This window comes from Typopeltis vanoorti, chromosome 14 (genome assembly GCF_054136105.1).
Source record: "Typopeltis vanoorti isolate ZY-2024b chromosome 14, IOZ_Tvanoo_1.0, whole genome shotgun sequence".
Lineage (NCBI taxonomy): Eukaryota > Metazoa > Arthropoda > Arachnida > Uropygi > Thelyphonidae > Typopeltis > Typopeltis vanoorti.
This window is the reverse complement of record NC_143562.1, coordinates 46,237,501-46,264,750: the sequence shown is the minus strand read 5'-3', so window position 1 is coordinate 46,264,750 and position 27,250 is coordinate 46,237,501. Positions and strand designations below refer to the sequence as shown.

General features: G+C 35.6%; 1 protein-coding gene across 2 annotated transcripts in view; it reads right to left on the bottom strand.

The window, feature by feature from the left end:
* Positions 1-14,693, bottom strand: part of LOC150099422 (uncharacterized) — a 69,651-nt gene extending 54,958 nt beyond the window's left edge. The window contains exons 1-2 of one of the 2 annotated variants that reach the window (XM_090403436.1): positions 14,472-14,693; positions 1,593-1,914 (exon numbers count right to left, since the gene is read on the bottom strand). Coding sequence is in view for 1 of the 2 variants with exons in the window: in XM_090403435.1 (XP_090259561.1) it covers positions 14,472-14,480 (9 nt within the window). In the remaining variant the exon portion in view is untranslated. The remainder of the gene's footprint in view (positions 1-1,592; positions 1,915-14,471) is intronic. The other variant, XM_090403435.1, reaches the window with a different exon arrangement.
* Positions 14,694-27,250: the final 12,557 nt, after the last annotated feature.

Genomic DNA, 27,250 nt, shown 5'->3' with positions numbered 1-27,250 from the left:
GTCAATGAGCGGACTGGCATCACCAAAAGTAATGTTTTTGACGTTAAGAATTGTCTCTTCTTAATTTTTTTGTGTAATAGCAATGTTACTTTTTTATTAATGTTTACTTTATTTTATTTATTTGATTATTTAAATTAAGGGGATATTAAATCCCACATTGTTTTAAAACCGAATAAGAAACTCAAAGATTGGAATCAGAGAGTTTCATGCCGAATATAGTAAACTATAAAGTATCGGCGATTTTTGATCTTTGAGTTTCTTATTCGGTTTTAAAACAATGTGGGATTTAATATCCCCTTAATTTAAATAATGTTTATATTGCCAAAATGAAGCCTATTGGCTCTTTATATTTAAGTTATTTATTTGAGTTTTGCAGCAGTAGTAATATCTTGGTTAATATGGTTGTTATACTACTGTGTGTCTTAATGTTGTTGTATTGGTGTATTTGTGGATAATTTTGTTTTTCTAGTGATTATCTTATATCTTTTTTTTTTTTTTTTAAATTAGAATTTTAAAAAATTAGTTTTATTAGTGTTCCATATTGGTACAGCAAGCTTTATCACTAGAAGGATAAAGAGTGGTGAAGTGTTAGAAGTAAATGAAGAGGATGTATTCCAAATACTGAATATGCTAATTGTCAGAGGGAGCTAGACTAGATGGAATTTCACCACGTGTTTTAAGGGAACATGACGTAGAAATGAACATGCAATTAACTCTGCTGTTTAATGAAAGTCTTGTAACAGGTCAGGTTCCTGGGGAGTGGAAGGAAGGTAAGATAGTGCCATTGCATAAAAGGTGGTGGTAGAATAGAGGTATTGAATTACAGACCTGTTTGTATTCTGTAGTCATTATGATTTTGGGAAATTGCTAAGAATTTGTATGCAGAATTGGGCAGATGAGAGCAATATTATTCATACAGGCCAGTAAGGATTTGTTAAAGGACACACAGCCTAGTTGGCCAAGTAGTTAGCGTATCCACTCTCCAGCCAACAAGCTGCGAGTCTGAATCCTGCCATGAACTATAACTATCTGAACTATATGAAAATAAATTAAAAATATATAAACTTGATAAAATTAGAAAAAAAAAAATCCTTAGATGGTACAAAATGTACTATAAGTTTGCAAATAACGTTTTGTAGGTGGGAGTAACAACAACAAAAAAAAATTACAACAAAGTAACAAATGCAGTGGATGAAAGTAAGGCACACACTATCATCTTTTTGGATTTTCAAAGGTATTTGAATGGGCGACATATGACAAGCTGGTTTTTAAGTTGCAATATATGGGTTTGGATATAAAGTTAGTGGAACATACTGGATTGGTGACTGGCTTTCTGGTAGACATCAGAGTTCTATATAGGAGGGGGTAAAGCAGTATCAAGGAGGGAGGTTATAAGTGGTTTCAGATACTGAACCAGTACAACCCAGTTCCACAGGGTTCAATACTGGTAGTATCTTTGACAATATCTTTATGTCAATGATACTGTCGTGGGACTACAGGTAGATATTGAGCTGGATGGGGATATCAGTTTAATGCAACTAAATGTAAAGTTGTGAAATTTGAGATCTGCAGATGGGATGCTTCATACTCACTTGGTGGCATTATACTGGCAGAAGTGGAGGAAGAGAGGGTTCTTAAGGCACTTGTAGATAGATATTTGAAGTTCAGAGGACATATTGCCAAGGTTGTGAAGACATCTCAGAGAAATTCTGCAATACTGAGGAGGACATTGACCATGAAAGATAAGCATGGTTGGACTGACCACATCTTGATTTCTGTGCTCAGATCTGGTTACCATGATTTGAAGGGGATGAAGTAACCTTGGAGAGGGTGTGGAGACGGATAACAAAACTGATATCAGGACTGCACAATGTTGATTATGAGGAGAGACTGAGGGCATGCAGAGTTTGGTGGCTAGAAGATAAAGAAGGGATATGTGAAAAATTTATCTGTTGAAGGGTTATTATTATATTAACACTAAAGAGATTTTTCAGTAAAATACAAACTGCAGCGATGAGATTTTTAAGAGCAATAAAAGGATGCCCAAAATTGGACCATATAAGAAATGAAGACATCAGAAAATAACTAGATATTTATAATGTAAATGAAAAGTTCAAGGAATATAGAGAGAAATGGAAAGAACATCTGTTTAGGATGGAAAGATATCGGCTATCAAAAGAAGTGGTTAGATATAGACCAAAGGGAAAGAGAGAGAGGAGAGGAGACCAGCAGCAAGATGGAAAGACCAGTGAAGCCAGAACAAGCAAATTCCTAATCCTTGAAGAGAAGAGATTTTTCATATGGTAGAATGAGGAGAAGGAACAAGGACAAGGGATTATCTCTAGAAGTCACAAAAGGAAACAGTGAATAAATGGATAAGTAAATTTTTTGCATGGAGAGACAGGAGAATGGAATGTATTACCTGAAAGTGCAACTGGAGGATGATTTTAAGGAGTGGTATGATAGATTTTGTATTGATCTCCCACGATGAATCTTGTGACCTATGGGGATCATGAAGATAATAATGTAGCTGTTTTTTTGTTAGTAAATGAATTTAATTTTTAAGATGAATACATTTTTTTTCTTTATGCAGCAGTTAATTTTTGGTTTTCCAATACGAAGATGGATGTGTAATGATGGAGACAAGAGGTGTATGGTTCTTGGCACCCACATTGCTGGTAATATTTTTTTTTTAATTTGATCCCACCTCTGAAAGGTTGTAAATTATACTGTGAATAGGTAAGAATATTTTTTTTATCATTTTTTAATTATTTTAGCTTTTTTTTATTCATTCATTACAAGTCTGAAGACCAAACATGGAACTTTTCTGAAGCTACTTCAGACCTTCAATAAGTAGAATGATAGCCTCACAGTGAGCAATGAAATTCATCTATAAGTATTAGCATGAGTGCATGTTTCTGAAGAATAGTTTCTGTGACTATAAAAGGTCAAGTCAGCTCTCAAGAGCCACAAGACAAAAATGTTTTGTGCCTGGTACCAATGCTTCTGGATTAGCAGTAATTGATTTTGAAGAGATTATCTGTTGGTTTAACAGAGTTGAAAAGATCAGTGTAGCACTTGAGGGTCACGAGGTAGGGGTATTTAGAAGTATGTTTCTGATATTTGTATTTTTAGTATCGGTGTGGGATTTCTGTTTCAAAATCGCATAGCATAGTGGGCAGTATGAAATTAAAACATATCTTCTTGTTAGATTAGGTGTTTTATGTATATACGAAGGTTGTTTGAAAAGTTTGGTGAATTTCCAATACGTGGCACGTATCATCTTTTTCATGACCCCTGGCAAAATTTTAGCCATGTGCGACACATAGTTCTCATTTGGCAAATATTTATTATTATTATTACATAACACCTCCAGGGAGTCCAAAGACTCATCAAGGGAGGGCACCTACTCCACAGCTCTCCGTTTCCACCACTCTACTAACCGCAACCACCTTCATCATCCCCACCAGTGCCATCTACTGCCGACCACCACCACCACCACCAGTTTTCACACACTCACAAACATCCATGCTCATGGCGGGATTCGAACCCGCAGCCTTTTGGCTGGAGAGCGAATACACTAACCACTCAGCCAACCATTTAAAATGACTGTGTTCGCATTTTTCATAAAAATGGAGAAAAACTAGTTTCGTGCAGCAATAAAAACACTTTTATTTGAAGAAGCGGACGGCTGCGCACATCAAAGCCGAGTTAATGCAGTTCATAGGGTCTCTGTGCCAGCATTAAAAACTATTTATTTTTGGATAAATGAGTTTAAATGTGGTTATAAGTCCATCGAAGATGAAGAATGCTCTGGATGCCCAACTGAGGTCACTGTGAAGGTATCATTCCATGGTATCATTATGGAAGACCACCAAGTAAAAGTGCATGAGATTGCTGAAATTGTAGGAATCTCAACTGATTGGGTGTATAATATCCTGCACGAAAAATTGCACATGAAAAAGCTGTGTGCATGATGGGTGCTGCAATTGTTGACTGACGATCGAAAAAGATGGGCATGCAAAAAGACATTTCAATGCAGTATTTGGCGATGTATAATTGCAATTCGCAGGATTTTTTGTGTTGATTTGTGACTGTAGACGAAACTTGGATCCACCACTACACACCTGAGTCCAAGCAACAGTCAAAACAGTGGACAATGCCCGATGAAAGAGCACTGAAAAAAGTGAAGACCGTTTTGTCAGCTGGGAAGGTGATGGCCATGTTTTTAGGGATTCCAAAGGAATTATCATGATAGACTATTTGGAAAAGGGTAAGACAATAACAGGAATCTATTATGTGTCACTGTTGGACTGTTTAAAGAAGAATTGAAGAAAAAAATGGCCAAGATTGGCACACAAAACTCTTTCATCAAGACAATGCACCATACCATACATTGGCCATCGCAATGGCAAAATTGCACGAATTGAGGTTCAAATTGGTTCCGCATCCACCGGACTTGGCCCCGTGTGACTTCTTCCCGAACTTAAAAATTTGGCTCAGTGGGAAAAAATTTTCTTCGAATGAGGATGTCATCAAGGCTGTCAATGACTATTCTGCACAATTTGACAAATCCTACTTTTTAGATGGGATGAAAAAATTGGAAACTCGCTGGACCAAATGTGCAGATCTCAATGGAGACTATATTGAGAAATATAAAGGTGATTTTTTCAAAAAAAAAAAAAAGTGTTTAACTTTTTTTTTTTACCAAATTTTCAAACAACCCTCATATATTAAGATTTTTATGTTTTGTCTCTTTGTTGTTAATTACAATTTCATTATTTTTGTGGTTTTTCAAAGTTTGTTTCAGCATGCCAGTGTTTTGTTTTTATATGCTAATAGAAAGGGCTAAACAAATTATGCAAAGGCCTATTTGCCACAAAATAAATCTACTCTACAATAATTTCTTTGTATCTTTAGTTTATAGTATAACCAAGAGGAAAAACGTCCAATAACTATCTCTAATCCACAGTATTTTAATAATAAGGTGTGACACCTTTTGGCTACTCATATATGAAAATATGACTTCTGCATTATTTCCACCTTATCACTTATGAGTCTGCCTCCCACTGATACGCTTTAGTGTTGAAATGGTTGCCACACAGAGACATGAGAGGCTCTGCTCGGGGGTGGGTTTTTGCACGTCTTTGAGTAGGGCCACTGCTGAGTTTATGGCTCTGCTTAGTAGTGAGCCTGCCATTGAGCAGAGTCAATACTGAGGGTTCCTCTCCATGGCAGGGTGGGCCTGTCGCTGAGTGGAACCACAGCTGAGTAAAATGATCCTTCAAATCGTTCGGACTTGCTGAGTTTAGAATGATCTGGGGATTGTCTGAGTTTTTGGAGACCTCCCTTCACTTATATAGTGAAACTGGTCTGGGTAGTGACCCTTCCATTAATGCATAGTATTATATATGTCCATAAGGATATGTGCTTTGCATTATGGGATACTAAGGCAAGTGATGTGAAGCCACTAGCTTCTATATACGAGTTACCTCAGTCCTGATGATACTTCAGGTGCAAACTATGTTTGCTTTCACTTGGATAAAGGATTAAACCAAGTATGTAATTTCTTGGTATCTTTAATTTATAGTATAACCAGTGGCGGCTCGTGACTTGAAATCGTGGGGCGCTGCAACTTTTGAAATATACATACACACTGTAAGTACAGTGTATACGTGTTTGGATAAAATATCAAAATTATGGTAAAAATTTTTAAAAAAATTAAACATGAAAAAATATTGTTTATTATCGATAAAATTATACAGTTTGGTATAATTTAAAATTACTTAAAAATAAAATATATTCTTCTTGTTTTGTTTCATGAAAAAATATTATTTATTATCGATAAAATTTATATAGTTTAGAATAATTCAAAATTACTTAAAAATAAAATCCATTCCTTTAACTGTAATTAAAGGAATGGGTTTACAATTTTTGGGCATTACAATTAAATCCTTTAATTGTAATGTTTATTTAAATTTAAATGTTTATTTAAATGTAATATTTAAAGAGATGGAGTAAACACGATAAGCACTACAAACACTCTACTGCAGTTCCACGGTGCCACGAGCAGCCCCTGAGTATAACCATGTGGGAAAACTTCCAACAATTCAACAAAGTGATTAGTAGTTCTGCATCATGGTTGGAGAAGTTCATTTTTTTGCAGATTGGGCAACATATTCTATTCTGACCATTCTGCAGCTACTCAACAAGCAAAATCAACTTACATGTGGATGGACAAGCATATTTGTAGAATCCCGATGACAGGTATATTACTCCATTTTATAAAGCTCGGGGCTTTATTAAATGGTAGGCAGTATCAAATAGTGATGAGGGCAAATACTAGTATAATGGGGGAACCTTTCCCACAGAAAGGTCTAAAAAGGAAGAAGTTAAGGAATTTTTTCAAGGCATCAGAGAAGACAGCTGACAAAACTAAAAAGGAAAAGCTGGTCCTTGGAGATCTAAATAGCAGAGCAGTAAATGATTAACACATTAGAAATGTTTTGTGAAAATTTGTAGAAAACAGCAAAACTAACACTACATTCCAACATAATGTTCACAAATTCACATGGAGAGAAGATGCAAGAAATCAGAAAAGTTTCAATGACTATGTTATAGTAGATAGCGATGTTTTTCCACTAATTCAGGACACAAGAGTATACGGAGGATTTGAAACTGAAAGTGATCAGCATTTAGTTTTCAACAGGATAGAATTGAATTTCATACTGAAAAGAAGTGTGTGTAAAAAAGTTTTGAAATGAATCAGAGTTAAGTAGCTTCCAGATGTGCACTGAAGACTCAAATATATAAACATCGTTCAGGAAAAAATGAAGTTTGTAAACACACACCAAACCATGGAAATTCTGTGGTAAACTGAAGAAAATCGACTGATTCAGCCAGAGACATGGTGAGGTCATCTGCTAGGATAGAAAAATCAGAACTCCATGGTGGACTGAAAAAATTAAAGAGACAGTCAAGAAAACTTATCGAAAGTTTCTGACAAGTCATTTAACTTGTGCTCTGAGAGAAGAGAAGCAAATAGAGAGAGAGAGAGAAAAATGTAAGAAAGTAAAGTGCTGTGTACAACAAGCTAAATAAAACTCATTGGAATACTTTGTTAAGAACACAAAAAAAAAAAAAAAACACCAGAAAGGTGATAAAATATCTGGAGGCTATTGAAAAAAGGTCAGAAATAAAGGAACGAGCACTGTGAAAGGAATTAAAGATAATAAAGGGGACATGAAAACTGAAGATATATATATATATATATATATATTTGAGATGTCTACAGTGATTACTTTGAAAAACTGCTGAAACAAGAAGTGATAACACAGTGGTAGGAAGCAGTCAACAGGAATACATAAATACTTTAAGTACAAACAGCCATCAAAAACTTGAAACGTGAAAAGGCAGCTGGGTAAATGATATTCAACCAGAAATGCTCAAATATGGAGGAATGAAAAACTTTACATTGGCTACATTGTATAATTCAAAAGGCCTGGTCAGAGAGTCAAATTCCGGATGATTGAAGTTGAGTTCATATAACACTGAATTATAAAATAAAACTGAATGTCAAAATTACAGGGGAATTTCCCTACTGTGTGTTCCTGGTAAGATTTATGCAAGCATACGTGAGAAAAATTTTGGAAGAGAAGCCTGGAGAAGAAGAAGGGCATGCTGAATTTAGGCCAAATTACAGGCTGTCAGGATCAGATTTTCACTTTGACTAACAGTTAAAAAATCATGGGAATATATGTGGGTGGAGATGATCCACGTCCTTCACATAGATCATCTTCAAGGCTGGTATGGCCACATTTAAACTCGGCAGCCCATTTTTAATTGTCGAAAACGAAGGAGAAGAGTGCCATGAACTTTTATGAACTTCGAATGAATTTCTTTTGGCATTAAACTTTCTTTTACAAAGAATTTTATAACCACACAATACTCAATTTTATCCATTTCAAGGGGATACAGACAACACTTTTGCTTCAGACAGCGGTATAAAACAAACTACTTGATAGAATGACTTGCAATTTCACATGGATGCTTATGACAGATGTACCAACTTAGGAATAAAAAATCTTGCCAATATTGTTGCCATCTATGGTCGAGAACTTTTCAGACCACCCTCGTAACAAGGATCCATATGTAATAAGTTTTGTAGATCTAGAAAAGGCATATAACAAGGTACCAAGAGAAAAACTGCTTAAAACAGTACAGTTATACGATGTAAATAGAACATTACTTTGGGCAATACATAGTCTATATTTAAGTTATAAGTCAGCAGTTCGAATTGAAGGAGGTAGAACAAGATGGGCTGATGCTAAATCAGTGTGAGACAAGGGTGCTCATTATCTCCGTTGTTATTCATCATCTATATGGATCACATTATGAAGGACAGTAGTGCTAAACTTGATATCAAAATTGGAGATGTTAATCTCAGCTCTTTATTTCATGCAGATGATGTTATATTTCTAAATAAATCCAGTATGAAGCATGCAGAATTATCTGATTAAATATGATAACTGCTGTAATAAATTTAGTAAAAACATTAGTAATAAAAAATGAAGAGAATGAAAAGAGGCAGTTGACATCAGGATGCAGAACCTATAGAATATGATACTGGAGATTTAACAGATTATTAACAGCACTAGGAAAGGATTTAATACTATTTTAATTCATTCAAAATTTCATAGAAGGGACTGAGATACCTTCAGGGAGTACAAACTAATACTTGTATGACACTCACAAGACTACACAATACTAAATGAAACACGGGGATATAACACTAGAGTCCTATCTAGGTGTGACATCCACTATGTTTGTAGGAGACCTATGTTGTGATTTGAGATATCTGAAGATTAATGTTTCCCAAATTTGGGAAGTTTTTTGTATCTGTATTTATTTAAATTCAATTAATTTCTGATGGCAGCTGCAGATTCCAAAAGCAGTCTTTTGTTCTAAATTTAATATGAAAGAGCTCTGAATGAAAGAATGAAATAAAATAGTGGAAGAATTAAAAGTTTTTAATCCTTTTCCAGTTTTGTTAATACTCCATTAAATCACAAAAATCATATCCTCCCAGCACTTAAGCTTTAATAGGGAACCTATAGAACAAATAAAACATTTAAGCTAATTAGGCAAAACATTCAGTGAAAATGGCACATTAAATATGGAAATAACCAGAATTAGCACAGCTGGTATGATAGGAGGTCAGCTAAATAAATCAATATGAAATAAGAAAGAAATTAGTCAAAACGTTAAACCAGCTGTAGACAAAGTGGTGTTCAAACCAATTTTAATTTATGGATCTGAGAGCTAGGTTAGAAACAAAACACTTGATCAAAGACTGGAGACCACAGATATGATAGTTTTGAGAAAGATTAAGAGAGTTACCAGATGGCATAAATGGCAATATCATATTAAAAATTAGGATATTAGGAAAGAACTTGATGCAGTTGGCATTCAGGAATGTGTTATCAAAGCCAACTTCAGGTGGTAATGTCACTTAAACAGAGTGGGTGAGGAAAGTTAGCAAAACAATTGTTTCTTGCCAGAACGCCAGGAAAAAACTTCTAGAGGAAGACCAATATCTAGGTGGATTGATACAGTGAGATGTGCCTTAGAAGAGAAATATAAAATTTGATAATATTGGAATCTTGACAGATAACAGATTAATTTGAAGGAAAACTGTTGATAAGATGATAGTAATGACCAACTTTCTCATGCAGTACTCTCAACCCTTTACACTTCCAAAGCATACATATAAGGAATTTGATGATGATATTTTCAATATCATGTGGTATGCCCATTTACAAATTAAGAGAAAGCAGTAATCAAACCTTATTCCTGATTTGATAATAATCAAATCTTTATCATGACAGTAAGAGACATATACAAAATTCTTTTGTTACATGTCTCATTAGAAACATGTAACAAAAGAATTCACTGAATGTAGACTAAATAGTAGTGAGGATGTTGTGGTCTTGCAAGAAGACTTGCATAAATTGAGTGATTGGGCATGGAAATGGGGATGCGAGTTCAATGTTGCAAAATGTAAGGTTTTAAAATTTGGAAAACAAAGATGGGATGCAGAATTTATGCTTGGTGAGAATATATTGTTGGTGGTAGAGGAAATAAGAGATTTTGGGGGTGATAGTGGATAAGGATCTACAATTTATGGCACACATCGCCAAAATTGTGAAGACAACACAAAGGCTTCTGGGAATGATGCGGAGGACACTGACATGTAGAAGTAGGGAGATTCCTTCCATTGTATAAGGCTTTGATTAGGCCACACATGGACTACTGTGCCCAGATTTGGTCACCGGGTTTTCAGAAGGATGAAGAGATGTTGGAAAGGGTCCAAAGGCGACTGACTAAGGTGGTGTTTCTGACCTCTGGAATGTTGAGTATGAGGAAAGATTGAGAAGATGTAATTTGCAGAGTCTGGTGGAGAGGAGGAAGAGGGGAGATATGATAGAGACCTACAAGTTGGTAAGGGGGTGTTATAAGATCAATGGTGGAGAAGTTCTACAGAGAATAGTGGGAGATCAGGGGAAAACCAGAGGTCATCCCTGGAAACTGTATAAAGAGGGTGTGAGTAGGGGAGTGAGAGGCAGGTTTTTTCGTGCAAAGTTGTGAATGATTGGAATGCCTTGCCTGAGAGTGTGGTGTCTGCAAGGAGTTTGAGTGTGTTTAAGGCACGGTATGATGAGATGTATGTGTGATAAAAGGACCTCTCAGATGAGTCTTTGACTCCATAAAGTCTTGGAGTATTAATAATAAAGAATATTAGCTAAGAATAATGAAACTTTTTTTCATGTTTTGTTAAAGAAATGCCAAGCTGATATGAAGAAATAAGTTTTACTCTGACTTTTGTTTTAATCCTTGACTTTTCTTTGAAAAGTCACGAAGTTCACAGGAAAGAATTAGATTGTTTAGCCTTTATTTGCTATAAGTAAAAAGGATGAAAACTGTGTAAGCATTATAACTGAATAATCGATTGTGGTCTGAAGAAGGTAAAACACTGGAATAATTAAAAGTGTTTGTTCTATTAATATAATTCTATGGTAATAAAGATTACAAGTAAAAAAAAAATCAAATTAATGTGAAGAAATAAGTTTAGGACTTGTTTAAAGTTTATCCACTTGGTTATGTTATAAATTAAAGATGCCAAGAAATTATATTCTTGGTATAATCTTTTATTCAAGTGTAAGCAAACAAAGTTTGTGCATGAAGTAACTTCACGACTGGGCAACTTGTATATAGAGGCTAATGACTACATCACTTGACCTAGTATCTCATAATGCAAAGCACATTATCCTTACAGACAGGTATAATGCAATACATTATGGGAAGGCACTAAGTGGAAAAACTTTCAGCATCTATCACTAACCTAGAGTATTTTAGTGATAAGGTGTGACACCTTTTGGATACTTGTATATGGAAATATGACCTCTGCATTACTTCAACCTTGGTATCACTTCTGGGTCTGTCTCCCAATGATGAGACCTCAGTGCTGGTCTGGGTAGTGACCCATCTCATAATGCATAGCATTATATATCCATAAGGAAAGGTACTTTGCATCTTTGGATACTAAGGCAAGTGATGTGAAGCCATTAGCCTCTATATACGAGTTGCCCAGTCGTGAAGTTACTTCACATGCAAACTTAGTTTGCTTACACTTGGATAAAGGATTAAACCAAGAATATAATTTCTTGGCATCTGTAATTTAAAGTTTAGGACTGATTTTTGCTTTGTCGAAAAGTCGCAAAGTTCACAAGGAAGGAATCAGATTATTTATTATTATTATTCGTGACACCTCCAAGGTGTCCGAAGACTCATCGCAGGAGGACACCTACAACTGTCTCAACCACTACACCGAACCTCTACTCATCTCCATCAACGCCATCTACCGCCCACCTCCACCACTACCACAACTAGTATTTTTTGTCTGTAAATTGCGTGTGTTCCGAAGGGCCGATTTGTCTGTATGCGGGATGGAAAACCCGAGTTTCCGGGAGGAAAAACCCTGCTGCCTCTGTATGAGATCAGCTAACTCACCTTCGATTGAAATCGTCCATATAAAGATTCCTCCCGTCGTGAAGAGAATCGAACTTATGCCTATTCCAATCGAAAGGCACAATGTACCGTTGTTCTTCCAATTGCACTACAGAGGCTTTATATGAAAGTACATTCATTAAGTGATGATATAAGAAATGGAGCATAGTAGAATAGCAAGTGGAATATTTTTCCTTTGAAAGAGAAAGAAATTATCATATAATTGAATTTACTTGGTAATATGGAAATCAGATTACTGGGGAATTCGGCCACATGCTGTAGCATCATGCAACTGACAGCCAGATATGCTGTAAGTCAGACTGTTATATAGGTAACATGGCTTGGTTGATTTCATAGCTATTAATGAGAAGTGTCTTTCATACACGTTTATACCATATGATTCTTAATAGACCTTGTTTCAGTATTTTAGTTACATTTTATAAGCTGAAGACAGCACAATTCACAAGAGAAAAACATTATAATAATAATTATAGTAATAGGCACTTAACAAAAATGAGAAGCAGCCACTGAATACTTAATGCATATGGGTTTGAATAGTGAGGTGAATTGGTTTTTACATATAGGGTGGGCAACAGTTGCCAAAAGAGCCCTTGTCAACCTCTTCCTCATCAATACTGCTCCATGATGCTAATAATAAGGATACTGTACTTTGCATCCTCGGTGATATTCACCAATTCCAAAAAAAAAATTTTTTTAATGAAGTTTATCACATTCAAATGAATGACTTGAATTCTACATTGTGAGAAACCAAATCTGATGTCTCTCTTGTCCTTATACACCCAATTCCTCCCGCATAACTCCAATGAAAGTTCAATCAATATAAATGTTGTTGTTTTTTAAATCAAGGTTAAAGATCTTGATAAGATCTAAATTGGACTAAAGTCATAGTTGGCACTACCACAAAGAAAAACTAGAAAGATATTTCATTTTAGGTTTATATGAATTATAATCCTGTAATTCAGAAGAAGAAGAATAAATTATATGATTAATTACTTTATGGATACTCTGTTATTCATACCAATTAATACAGTATATACAGAGTGGGGAGAAAATCTGATCAACAGAGCACCGTAATCAGCCTGAACAGCCAAGAGGATGATTTATTTCCTTTATGACTGAATGGATATCAGTTTAATTATGCAAAAGCATAAATAAAAAAGCCTAAAGTGAAACCATAACTTTGCTTACTGCAAACCTGACTGAGAATCACATATCTAATCCCAGTGTACGAAATGTCTTATAGGTTTCCAACCTTTCTGCAATTATTAGCTGTTAACATGACAATCATTAAAAAAGTCATATACATCATCTGCAATATAAAATCACAAGACAAACTTGTGTCATTTTTTTTAATGACTGTCATTTTTGCAAATAATAATTGCAGTCATATAAAATTTGCTTAGATATTCCTTGTGAATATAAATAATTTATATACATCAACTATATATGTATTAAATTCATATATGCATGCCAAATAAATATCGCCTACAGCAGATGCAATTTCTGTCAGAAAGAACTATTTTTGATTCATTGCTGTTTCCAATAATTAAGACCAGTCATAAATGCTTACAGCAGATGCAATTTCTGTCAGAAAGAACTATTTTTGATTCATTGCTGTTTCCAATAATTAAGACCAGTCATAAATGCTTACAGCAGATGCAATTTCTGTCAGAAAGAACTATTTTTGATTCATTGCCGTTTCCAATAATTAAGACCAGTCATAAATGCTTCCTGCAAACCTAACAAATTTCTTGTTTTTAATGTTACTTTTAACAATAAAAAAATGCAAACATTTACAAATATAGCATACACACTTCTTTGATTAACAGATACCAGGTTTTTACATGCCCATTTTATATATGGGTAATCCTACACAAAGTGTAAACTTTAAAATATTTAAAACTAAATTCTTGCAAAAACTTGAATGATGTAAAAGGCACTATATGTAAATTCTTATTCTTAATTTGCACAACCGCACTTGATGATTCTTACACATCATCATCTAAGCGTCCCAAATATCCAATCCTGTCTAAGGAAGAAAATATCTTCCAGACACACAAACATGCGTAAGAAAAATAAATGTAAATATGTATCTAAAGCTTTGTCCACATGAACTAGTATAAGTTGTCAATCCTCCTTTTAAATTTTTTATTTTTTTTCCGAAAACCCAGATATGTAAAATAAAACTTAGTCTGTCAAATTCCGATTTTGAAATCAAAATATTACTAAAGTGCTACACATTATTCCATGTAAAATGTTAGGAAACTATTTTTTTTCTTTTGTTTTTTTTTTTCGTTAGTTAGGTTCCCACAGTTAATTCGCTTAATACGGTACATAAGACATAATTTAAGCGAAAACGAAATGACATTAACAAGATAACTCACCGTAGACATAATTAACAAGAATTGTTATCTCATGCTTCACGTAATTTATTACTGGAAATTACACTGCATTTCATTAATTTTGAATACTGCAAAAACCGAGCCCCAAAAACGAAATCTCACATTATAATACACTTCATATACTACACAGAACACAAAGTCCAGCGTAGTATCATTCAGGGCTTGACCAGGCTCCATTTGCTGCACTCACAAAAGGATATTTGTGAAAACGCCATCTTGGAACATGGAGAATAAACTAGTGTGTTAATCATTCAATTTTTTGGGGTACTTGAAACCGAAAGATGGCACTGCAGTTGGATATGAAAGAATGATATGATACTGTTTATAGAGGCTCATCAGTGAAGGAGGGGACAGATTTCGATTAGTCCTTTAAGCAGTACGTGGGTTGGGTTACTAGAATTCCAGAAAAATAAACACAGGTTATAAGGACAGGGTTTTTAATCGCTCGAGTTCTACAAGCCAGTATACCTAATTTTATGGGGGGGAAATACAACTTTCTCGAAGGAAACGTGTTTATCATTCCACTGACATATCAGACCAGCTAACTCACCTTTAGTCGAAAAGTTGTTATAAAGGTATATGATGGGCCAACATCAGATGCAATTGTAGAAAAATATAAATAATTTATGTTATAACCAGTTCAATAAATAATTTTTATTTGTATATATAAATCACAATAAATTACAGTCAAATGTGGCGTAATATTTCTATTTAAACTTAAGTTCTACGTTGCAATTAACTATAACAAACGATTTTTATTTGAACTCTACTTGAAGGAAATGAACGCACGCGTTTCCCTCAATAGGCAAGGTCCGTCGTGACATGTAACGAGTCACCTGTTTGTAGCCGATATAAATTGCAGAACTATGATGCCGTAGATCAGTACAACTGTGTATAGGTGAAATGAATGTGAGAAGGAAACTCATGAAGTTTGAAAGAAGCATTTTGATGGAGTCCTATATATTCAGCAAATTTTTGACAATCTCAAGTACACAATCAGTGATGTAATACTGAGATTGAAGCACATGTACTAAACTGCTATGCTGCCCGCAGTAGAGGATCATGTGCACTCACTGAGCGTCACCGTCAGATTCTACAAAGAATAATGTGCAAAAACCACAACTCGTGATCCGACATTCCGGGTCGTTATATTTTCTGGGCAACAAATGGAACACGAATCTGCACATATATCATGCAGAACCAGGGCTCACAAAAATGGGTTATGTGGTAAATCCCCAATATGAAAGGCCACATTACCCGAACCAACATGGAGCACCATGTTCAGTGGTGCTAAGAGCGTGTACAGTAGAATGTTGAAGTTTGGAAATCTGTGTTATGGAGCGAGGAATCACTCAACATCCTCTACAGAGCAAATGAACCGGTGTGGCAGGTGTACAATGAACGTCTTTTACTAGAGTGTGCAACATCAACCATAAAATTCGGAGATGTCAGTGTGGTAGTATGGTTTAGTTTTTCCTGGTTTGTCCTCGAACCTCCGTTTGAAGTGCCACAAATATTAAACTTCGAGAAGTATATCTGAGCATTCAATGGAAAATGCAATCCTTCCTAACACCGGACCATTTCTACAAACAACCTATCATGGAAATCCATGTTTACTTCCTTCCGTGGTGCCATGAACAATGAACTTTGAGAAGTATCTGAACATTCTGGAAAACGCAATGCTTCCTACTATATGGCGTTATTACGGAAATGACCCTTGTCTCTTGCAGCAAAACATTACGCAGTGTCTTAAGGCTGCTGCTGCTGTAAGGGCATGGTATGTGGACATGAACGTCACCACACTTGACCTCCACAGGACCCTGATCTCAGCTCTACAGAACATATGTGGGATGAACTGCAGCGTCAGGTGAAGTCAAGAGAAGTCCAACCCAGAACAGTCCGAAACATAATTACATGCTTACAGAAAGAATGAATCAAAATTCATTCATTGCTATTGTATCCTTGTGGAAAGTAGCATTACTGCAGCCATCACATCGAAAGGAAATCCTACACCTTATTAAAGTGGGCGCTTTGGCTGTTTCTTCCTGGCACTATGGTGTCTGTTGATCTCTTTCCCAGCAGTATGTGTGATAGGTATGGTTGGATTACGACAGAAGTAGTCAAATCTAATAAGAAGAGTGTACAAATATCCGTTCATATAATATGTCCTTCTGATCAGTATTCTGTGTTATGGATTGAAAACTCACAACTTTTTTTTTAGAGAAAAATAAACTCTTTTTAACACAGATAAAATTACCTAAAGCGTCAAGCTGTTATTGTTTTTATTGAAATTGCCATGGAGCCCAGAGAATTCTTAGGGAGGCATACATCTACTCCATAATACTTCTTTACCACTACTGCCATCTAGACATTACGCCATCTACCTCCCACTACCAGTATTCTTCCGTATAAATTGCATTCATTTCCTAGTAATTTGTATCATCTTAAGAATCTTAAGAGTAGCAGACCTCTATAAACTACTCAGCTAGCACCGGCGGGCAGTACTTGGTTAGGACCACCACCCAGGGTTACAAGGAAAAATAAACGACTCAATCTACTGACAAAAGGAAGCAGCTATGACAGTATTGACAAAAGTTTCAAGTTTCGAGATTATAGTAATTATTATTATTTTATTATTATTATTATTATTATTATTATTATTATATAAGCCACCTCGAAGGAGTCAAAGACTCATCGAAGGTGACTATATATCACCAAAACCAGCTCTCATACCTTCCATTAAACTCATTCACACTAGATGCACTCACTGTCCCTAAAAGCAAACTATTTCACTCACTCACTGCTCTCTGAGAGAAAATCTTGCTCTTACATCTTTCTTGACTATGAACAAACTTAACTTCCATAGACACCCCTATGATCTTTCCTCACCTTCCATATAACGAAAATTTTCATCAGATGCTATCCTATAATAACCATTCAAAAGTTCATAGATATCTATCATATCACACCTCTTTCTATTGTTTACCAGAGTCAGTGACAACATATTTACAATCTGTCCTCATAATCTAAATACCATAATCAGGATATAATATTTGTAACTCTACTTTGCATTATTTACACAGCTTCTTTATCCCCTGGTAATCCGGGAGACAAAATCTGCACACAATAATTCAGGTGTGGTCTTATCAGAGCCTAATAAAGACGCAAAATAAATCCCGTATCCTTTAATTTAACCTCTATGGTTCTGATGCTCCTGGATTTGAATATAATAAATTAGCACTTAGACTATTCTTATAATTCATCATCATCATCATTAAATTCCTGACATGTACCTTTCAGGGGGTGTACAGGATAAGATAGTACTACATGAAAAATTTACATCATTACTAACTTCCTGTCTACAATTTTCCTCCAATTTAGTCTGTCATTGTCAAGACTCCAATATTATCATTATCAGATCTTATATTTCTATCGTCTAAGGCACTTTGTACCGTATCAATCCACCTATATCTTGGCCTTCCTCTGGGTCGTTTTGCTGCCAACCTAGCAGAGAACACTTGTTTCGCTAATCTTCCCTCGCTCATTCTGTTTAAGTGACCATACAACCTGAGATTAGCGCTGTTAATGCATTCCTGGATGCATACAATGTCAAGTTCTTTCCTAATATCCTCATTTTTAATATGATATTGCCATTAATGCTATCTGTTCACGCCTCTAATCTTTCTCAGGACTCTGATATCTGTGGTCTCTAGTCTTTGGTCCAGGGTTTTACTTCTGACCCAGCTCTCAGATCCATAAGTTAAAACTGGTTTGAAGAAAGTTCTAGAAAAAGTACGTCTGGTCGGCGAATAAAATTGAATCTCTCTTCAGGCAGCCTAGAGCTGTGGAATGCATTCACCATTTTTCCCTAAGCTCTGAGCCCTCCACAGAATGTCGAGTCATTCCGGGAGGCTACAAATCAATCATAGCAACTCTCATACCTTGTGTTTAACTTCTCTCCACCATAATCACTTGCGACTTCAAAAGGCAAACTGATCCAATCTTTCATTGCCCTTTGAGAGATAAACTCTTATCGATTTCTTAACCGCAAACAAACTTAACTGTCATAGATTTCCTTGTGTTCTGTCCCCCAGCTTTCATATAACGAAAAATGTCACAGACGATATCCTGTAACACTCATTCAGAAGATTATTAGACTTCTATCATAACACCCATCTTTCTATTGTTAACCAAAGTATGTATTAAACATACTCCAAATCTGTTATTATAATCTGCATTCCACAATCTGGATATAATCTTCGTCAGCTTTTTAGCACACTTTCCACATCATATTTATCCCCTCCAAACCCAGTATAACCAATCTGTGCACAGTAATCAATACGACCTTCTCAAGGCATGTAAAGAGGCACAATGGCTACCTACTCCCTACATGTGAAGGCTTGTTTCAGCATTGCAATTGTTTACGGGTTGTATTTACAGTTTTTGCAATGAAGAATTTATATTTCAAATTCCTATCCACCATAATGCCAAGTTCCCTTGCCTCATTAGTTTTTTGTAGAATAATTCCACTAATATAATGCGTGCTAGAAATCTCATCATGCGAATGTGTGCAGCTTTACACTTCCTAACATTAAATTAACTGATAATTTTTATATGCTTAACTTTCCAGCATATTCAAATCATTCTGTAAGTGGCGTATTAGTAGCATCACCGATTGCTCTAGCCATCTTTGCCTCTTCAGAAAACAATCAAACATCTCCTGTTCTCCTTTCTAATGTTATCAATGTATAGATTGCACAGAAATATTCCAAGAACTGTTCTTTGGAATACACCACATTTCACCATAAATGTGGCAGAATCACCCCGACCGTGTACCAATTTTTGATACGCATCTCTCCAGTGGCACACCAAGGGGAGCCAAGGGGCCCTGTCCCCCAAAAAGAAAAAGAAAAAAACACTAGAAAATTTTCCAAAAATCTTTTCCTAATAAAAATTCATTTCTTTATTTAGGTTGTGTCATGTCTTCTATTTCTATACTACTTATGAATTAGCGGTCACATAAGGTGGCATTACCCCATTGCCCTTAGGAATCATGGCCGCTGTGAACGCAGTAGTGCTCGGACGGACCGAGAGTTACTTCGTTTGCCCGAGCCGGGCCAGAGGAGATCACAGGTATCATATATTGGTGATCAGTGCAGATCTCAGTCACAGGCCGTATTCAATGCGTGGTGTGTATTCTCAAATCGTCTAGTAAACTCGGCGCCCCCCCCCAAGATTAAATCCCGAGTGCGACACTGCATCTCTCAATATTATCGACATCTAAAACCCACATCTCCAGTTCACGCAAAAGCCTGTCAGGTGTTATTCTATCAAACTGCTTAGGCAAGTCCAACGGTATCATATTTTACTCCTCCAATTTATCCATCTCAGCAGTAACATTATCATAAAATAAGAGCATTTGATAAGAAAAGACCACCCTTTTAGTAACAAACTCATGTGCTTTTTTTCCTCGTAGCGTATATCTTGTGTGTCCACCAATCTGTGTATGCGAGCTCTTACAACTTCTCTAAAATATTCCCTATCACTCCAAATAAACTAATAACTCAGTATTTAGACAAAGTGTTTTCACCAGCCTTGTATAATGGAACTATCGCATATTCTTTCCATTCCTATTTTTATTCCTTTATATTTATGATTTATGTTTTACACAGATGACAAAAATCGTCTACCAGCTGTAATACTTGTGCTTGAATTCATTCACGCAACGTCAATCCATTCCAATCATGCACTACTCTACCACTCTATGAGAGAAAAATCAGCCCAAACAGCCTTTCTTGACAGCAATTATACTTAACTCTATGGATGCCCTCACATCGTTTCCCCATCCTCCGTAAAATGAAAAATTCCATCTACTGAAAGTCTGCATAACCATTTCAGAAGTTTGTGAGTCAGTCGCAATCATATCAACCCCCTTTCTCTTGTTTGCAGCCTACAAATTCTCAGTCAGTCTTCATAATCAGTATTCCACAATCCTGATATCAATTTTGACACTCTCCTTTGCAATCTCTCCACTATATCATAATCATCACGGAAATTAGGATACCTTCGCGCAATAGCTCAAGTAAGGTCTTATGAAGGACTTATAAAGAGGCAAAATGACTTCCTTACCTTTACATGTCAAGGTTGGTTTCTGCATTATCATTATTTTCTGAATTGTACTTCCAACTTTTGCTATATGATCCTTGAACTTCAACTTCCCATCTACAAAAACGACAAGATCCCTAGTCTCATCAATCATAATCCCTTCAATATAATACGTCATGGGAACTTGACATGTAACATTCAGCTATTGCTGATGATGCACTGATAGATTGAGTAATTATGAGTAATGCTGATATGCAGTACTTGCAGAATGATTTGATGCGGCCAGTCTGGTTGGCCGATTGGTTATCGTATCCGCTCTCCAGCCAATAGGCTGTGGGTTCGAATCCCACCAGGAGATGGATGTTTGCAATTGTCTGTGAAAATACTAATGGTGGTGGTAGACAGTAGATGGCGCTGGTGTAGATGATGACGGAGACTGAGATTTAGAGTAGGTGCCCTCCCTCGATGAGTCTTAGGTAGGCTGACCATATTTCCTTGAGACAAAAACGAGACATTGGGATGGCAAAAACTGGACGAGGTTCTGTAATATTCTGTATTCATGAAAAAGTAAGACGATTAAAAAAAAAGTTTGACTTTGCCCAATATGAATGGTGATAAAACGTTGGTAATTATTGCTTCTGATTTGGTACGTGCTGAAGAAAAGTTTGGTTCATAAATTATATTGATCATTGTTGACAAGCAGTCATTTGCGTAAAAACTTTTGCCGTGAAGCACAGTATGATAAGCAACATGAACTGGACTTGCTGCAATTTTATCGCTTTCACTATCAACATCACGTCTCACCGTAAATAAGCTGATGTTTTTAATAAATCAGAGTCTTTTCAGCATCCTTATGTTTCTGGCTACGTAAATGCTTCTACCTCGATGAGCAACGGAAAAATGGACATTACAATGTTCGCATACCACTTCTGTTTTATCGTTACACAGCTTGTCCAGTTTAATAAATTTGAATTCTTTCTGGAGATCATTATTGAAACTGCAGTTTCGCCGACATTGCAAGGATAGACTTAAAGGTTTAAAAAATAAGACTTGAAACTTTTAAAATTATGAAATTTAATCCACCGGCATTGAATAACAAAGCCAACGGTTAGCATACAGGCAAATAAAAACTAATGCTACAGTAGAACAGACGTCGTGTCAGAGACACGAAAATGTAAATGTCAGAGACACGAAAATAAAAAATGCATGCATTTTTTATTTTCTCTGAATAAATCACTGCAGATATCGATATTTAGTATCGAACAATGCGACTCCATGGTTATACAAATCACTGGTATCCATGATATCGATATATGATTATAGGTTATGAATAATAATTTATGATCGACCAATATTAAAGTATATTTATAGTTTTTATTAAAAACGGGACAAAACTGACATTTTTATTAAAACGACAGAACTGCCGGTAAATATGAAAAAAAAAAAAAAAAACGGTACTGTCCCGTTCAAAACGATCGTATGGTCAGCCTAGTCTTAGGACTCCCTGGAGGTGTCATGTAATAATTTTAATAATAATAATTTGAATAGGCTGGAATTGTGAGCATGTGAAAATGGCTGTTATTTCAATGTTAATACCCAATGTCATTAATGTGCAGATTGAATAACAATAGACCAAGGACTGATGCTTGAGGTACACTACTGGTTACCTTGAATCTTACAGATTCACCCCCCCCCCACATTTACCACTATTTGATATCTGTCAGTCAGCCATCGTCTTATTCATGCTTAATAGTTTGTAATCTCATCTCATATTCTCAAATTTATGAAAGTCTTCCATACTGCATTCTGTCAAAAGCCTTAAAAAAATAAAAATAAAAAAAAAATCAGCTAACGCCTTTTTTTTTTTTTTTTTTTTTTTTTTTTTTTTTTTTTTTATTCCCGTATACGGGAGTAGGCGAGGCCATTTAGCCCTATCTAACTTTTGGAGACTGAGTGGGCAGTTCAATCTCCACTGGTACCCAATCAGAGACAGATGGCCCAAGGCTATCACTAATTAAGCGGTACGCAGTGAAGAGAGACGGCTCAAATGTGCCGCCATCTAGTGGTCCCTAACCATAACACAATATATTTAATGTCTGAAATAATGTGGGTTCTACGGTCGATTTTCTTGAGTTTACAGGACGAAAAACCCGAGTTTCCGGGAGGAAAAACCTGCTCGCCCGTGCCAGAGATCGACTAACTCGGGAACCGGTCGAAAAAAGGCTTAGAAAAATTTCCTCTAGTCGCCGACTAGACTCGAAACCAAGCCTTCCTTCGTGCAGCCAAGCGCGGTGGTGTGCAAACGCCACAGCCACTGAGCTACACAGGCTGTCAAAAGCCTTAACAAAATCTAAATGTATCATGGTGTATTCATTCCCCTTGCCTAACTCTTTAGCATGAGTGATATAATCACGTAATCACAAGAAAGATATTTATTTAACCAAATATTTCGGTCTGGAAATAGCAGACCATCGTCGGTGGTATTACAAGAACAGTTTAAAAAAAAATATACAAGCTAGAATACTAACAATAGATCGTTGAAATTAGAACATGTCGCGTGATGTTATATCACTAAGTATGAAACGAAATATTTTGAAGTAGAAACATGATTGAATTTGCTATAAAAAAAAAAAATAAAAAAAAAAATAAAAAAAAAAATTAATGAGTAATCTTGATTAGGCTTTCCCAGATTTTTGATATAGATATGCAGTCATTACGATTCAGGTTGGGATGATGGAGCAAGGCCTCCACGCTTTCCTTGAACAAACGTTCGAACCTATAACGGGATCTATGTAAGAGGCGAGTTTTGGACCAAAGGATGCTGTGGTCAGTTTCAATCCCGTGTTGAGCCAAACCAGACTTTTCAGGTTTATTGTGAAGAATGGATGATTGATGTTCTTGGATTCTTTTTTCAAGAGAACGTCCAGTCTGTCCAAAGTAAGAGAGATCACAGTTGCAAGGAATTTGATAAACTCCAGGAAGAGACAAAGTTGAGCGTTTGTCTTTAGGAGAAGGAAAATGAGAAGACAATTTGTTAATAGGAGAATACGTAGCTGTTAAATCATATTTCTTCAAAATTCTTGCGATAGGTTCTGAAATACCGGAGATATAAGGAATAGGTACTCGACGTATTGAATCTTTGTTGTTTTGTGGAGGATTATAAGATGTAAGAAGACGTTGAATACTTTTTTCAGAAAAGCCATTGAGTTTCATGTGTTGCTGGATAGTAGAAAGTTCTTTCTGTAGATAATCAAAAGTAGAACAATTAGTTTTGGCTCTTTTGATGAGACATTTTATAATTCCTGTTTTTTGACATGGATGATGGGCTGATTCTTTCAGAATATAACGACCTGTGAATGTTGGTTTCCTGTATACTGTAGTTGTAAGAATATTTGAAGATGATCGGATGAGGAGAACGTCTAAAAAAGATAACTGGTTGTTTTCTTCTAATTCCATAGTAAACTTTATGCGATGATGTAAGGAATTAATACTGTTTAAAAAGGAAGATAAAGTGTTTTTACTGTGAGGCCAAATAGCAAATATGTCATCTATATATCTTACCCAAAAAGATGGTAGAGGGAAACTAGATGTGAAGAGGACTTTTTCCAGACCGAAATATTTGGTTAAATAAATATCTTTCTTGTGATTACGTGATTATATCATTCAGTCTTATGTCGCAAGTATCCTTAAAACAACAAATTCTTTAGCATGAGTTTTCCTTAGTAAACCCATGCTGTTTATTGCAAAGTAGGGATTCTCTGTCAACCCAGTTCTGAATGTAAGCTCTGACCAACTTTTCCAAAATCTTCAACATCGCTTCTAAGATACTTATGCACAAGGGGTGGTACAAAGGTATGTCATTAATGTGCAGATTGAATAACAATAGACTAAGGACTGATGCTTAAGGTACACCAATGATTACCTTGAATCTGTAAGATTCACCCGCCCTTCTCTGGTGGTGCAAATCCGGACACATCCGAATTTGCACCACCGTTCAAATCCATATCAATAGACTGATCATTATATCGGAAGTGCCAGTTCAGCTGCATACTCTTCTAGCATCCTTTCTGATATCCCATTAGTTCCTGTTGCATATATATATATATATATATATATATATATATATATATATATATATATATATATATATATATATATATATACTGTATATATATATATATAAGGGGAACCTGAAAGTAATCAATTTTTTGAACTGCATTTTTAATATAAATTTTATTAAAGAACAAATAAACATTATCAATTCTATAATCGCCGTCGTTAATAATAACCTTATTCCAACGATCTACTAAGTTCAGAATTTTTTTTTGAAAAAAGTTTTTTCTTTGGAGGCAAAAAATGATATCAAACTCCTTTGAACATCATTGTGATTAAAAGAAGATGGATAACATCAGTACAGCAATGTCGAACTTTTCAAGGAGCGGATGTAGATTCGGACCATAGTTTAGTGATTGCAATCATCAAGATGAAATTGAAAAAGAAATATAAACCCCAACATCAGAATAGAAGAGATACAGCACGAATAAGTGAAGCAGAAATAGGAAGAAGGTACTGAACAGTGTAAGCAGAGAAACTTAAAAGTGTGGAGAAAGAAAAAAAACTCGAATTTAAGAGTGAAAAGTGTAATGAAGGAGATAGAAGATGCAGTTGAATAAACAATACCAGAAGAAGAGAAGATCAAGAAGAAATGGATTACACAAGGAACACTGATGTTAGTACAGAAGAAAAGAATGTCGAAGATAAGAAGGGATACATCAGAACAAATAGAAGAGCAATATAGAAGAAAGTGTAATGAGGTGAAAAAAGCAGTCAGAATGGATAAAATGAAATGGTTAGAAGCCCAATGCCACAATATAGAACAGTACTATGGAGAGCATAAAACAAGGGAGGTATACAAAATGATCAGAACCATTAATAGAAAGTGGCAACCAAAACAGACCACAATTAAAGATGAAAAGGGCAAATTCTTGATGAATAAAGAAAAAATTGTACAGCCGTGGACAAGATACTGTAGTGAGTTATATGAAGAAAAACTAGATTCAGATAGCATTGGGAAACTCACTGAAGAATTGAAGCGGATATCACCACCAGGTAATGAGCATGATATGGACATTTTAAGAGGAGAGGTAGAAAAAGCAATAGGACGGCTAAAACACAAAAAGAGTCGTGGTAACGATAACATTACTGGAGAAATGATTAAATATGGTGGTGAAAGTATGGTTACAGAAATGCACCAACTATGAAATATGGTATGGAAAGAAGGGAAAATGCCAGGGGAGTGGGTGAAATCAATATTAGTAACATTATACAAGAAAGAAAATAAGCTAGAATGCAAAATTTATAGAACAATTGCCTTGATAAGTCACCTTGGTAAAGTGATGATAATCATATTGACAGAAAGATTGAGAACACAATTGGAAGCATACCTTGCACACGAGCAAGCAGGATTTAGGAAGGATAGAACTACAATTCAACAGATTTTGACAATGAGGTTAATAGCAGAGAAAGCTAGGAGAAAAAACAAAAACATATATACTTGCTTTGTTGACTTTCAGAAAGCATTTGACAGTATTGACCAGAAAATGATATTAGCAGTTCTGGAATCCTATGGAATTGATAAAAAAACTAATAGCTGTATTAAAATATATTTACCAGAATGCAGTTGCAGCAGTTAGAATATGTGATGATTTGGGGAAATGGTTTAAAACAAGCAGAGGTACTAGACAGGGAGACCCAATATCACCAAGCATTTTCATCGCACATTTAGAAAGAGCAATGGATAAAATGAAAGAAGATGCCAAAGGAATATCTGTACATGGAATGAGAATTAACAATCTGAGATTTGCAGATGACATTGTTATTATTGAAGAAGACGAAATTGAACTACAAAAAACACTGAAAACTGTTAAATGAGGAAGGGAAGAGATTTGGACTTTTTATGAACTTGGAAAAAACAAAGACAATGGTATTTGGGGAGAAGAACATGAAACAAAAGATACAAGTAGTAAACTGACATATGACTTGGACTGTAAAAAAGAAATAAAGATCCGGATTGCAAAGGGAAGAACAAATCTGAAAGCCATGGATAACATCTGAAAAGTAAAGTGATCAGTCTGCAAACAAAACTAAGAGTATTGGAAACACGGTGTACTGTACGGATCTGAAACGTGGGTAATAAATAAGGAATCAAGAAAAAGAATTTTGTCATTTGAAATAACTTGTTACAGGAAGATTCTAAGAATAGGATGGGTATGGAAAATCACCAATGAAGAGCTCTATCTGAAGATACAACCAAAACTGAATCTGATGCAGAAGATTATAAAACGGAAGCTGCAATTATTTGGACACATCTGTAGAATGAGTGAGGATCGGAAGATAAAGACATTTATGTTTGGTATTTTGGATGGTTTAAACAGAAGATGTAGACCATACAGAGAATGGATAGACGATATAAAAGACTGGTGTGGAATGGGTGTACAAAAACTGCGACACTGTGCACTGGACAAAAAAAGGTGGAAGAAGATAGTGAAACAGGCATCAGACATCAAGGGGCAGTGAGCCCGTGATGATGATGATGATGTGTTCTAAGGACCTGAATAAATGATAGTCACTAGGGGCAATATCCGCGAATATGGAGG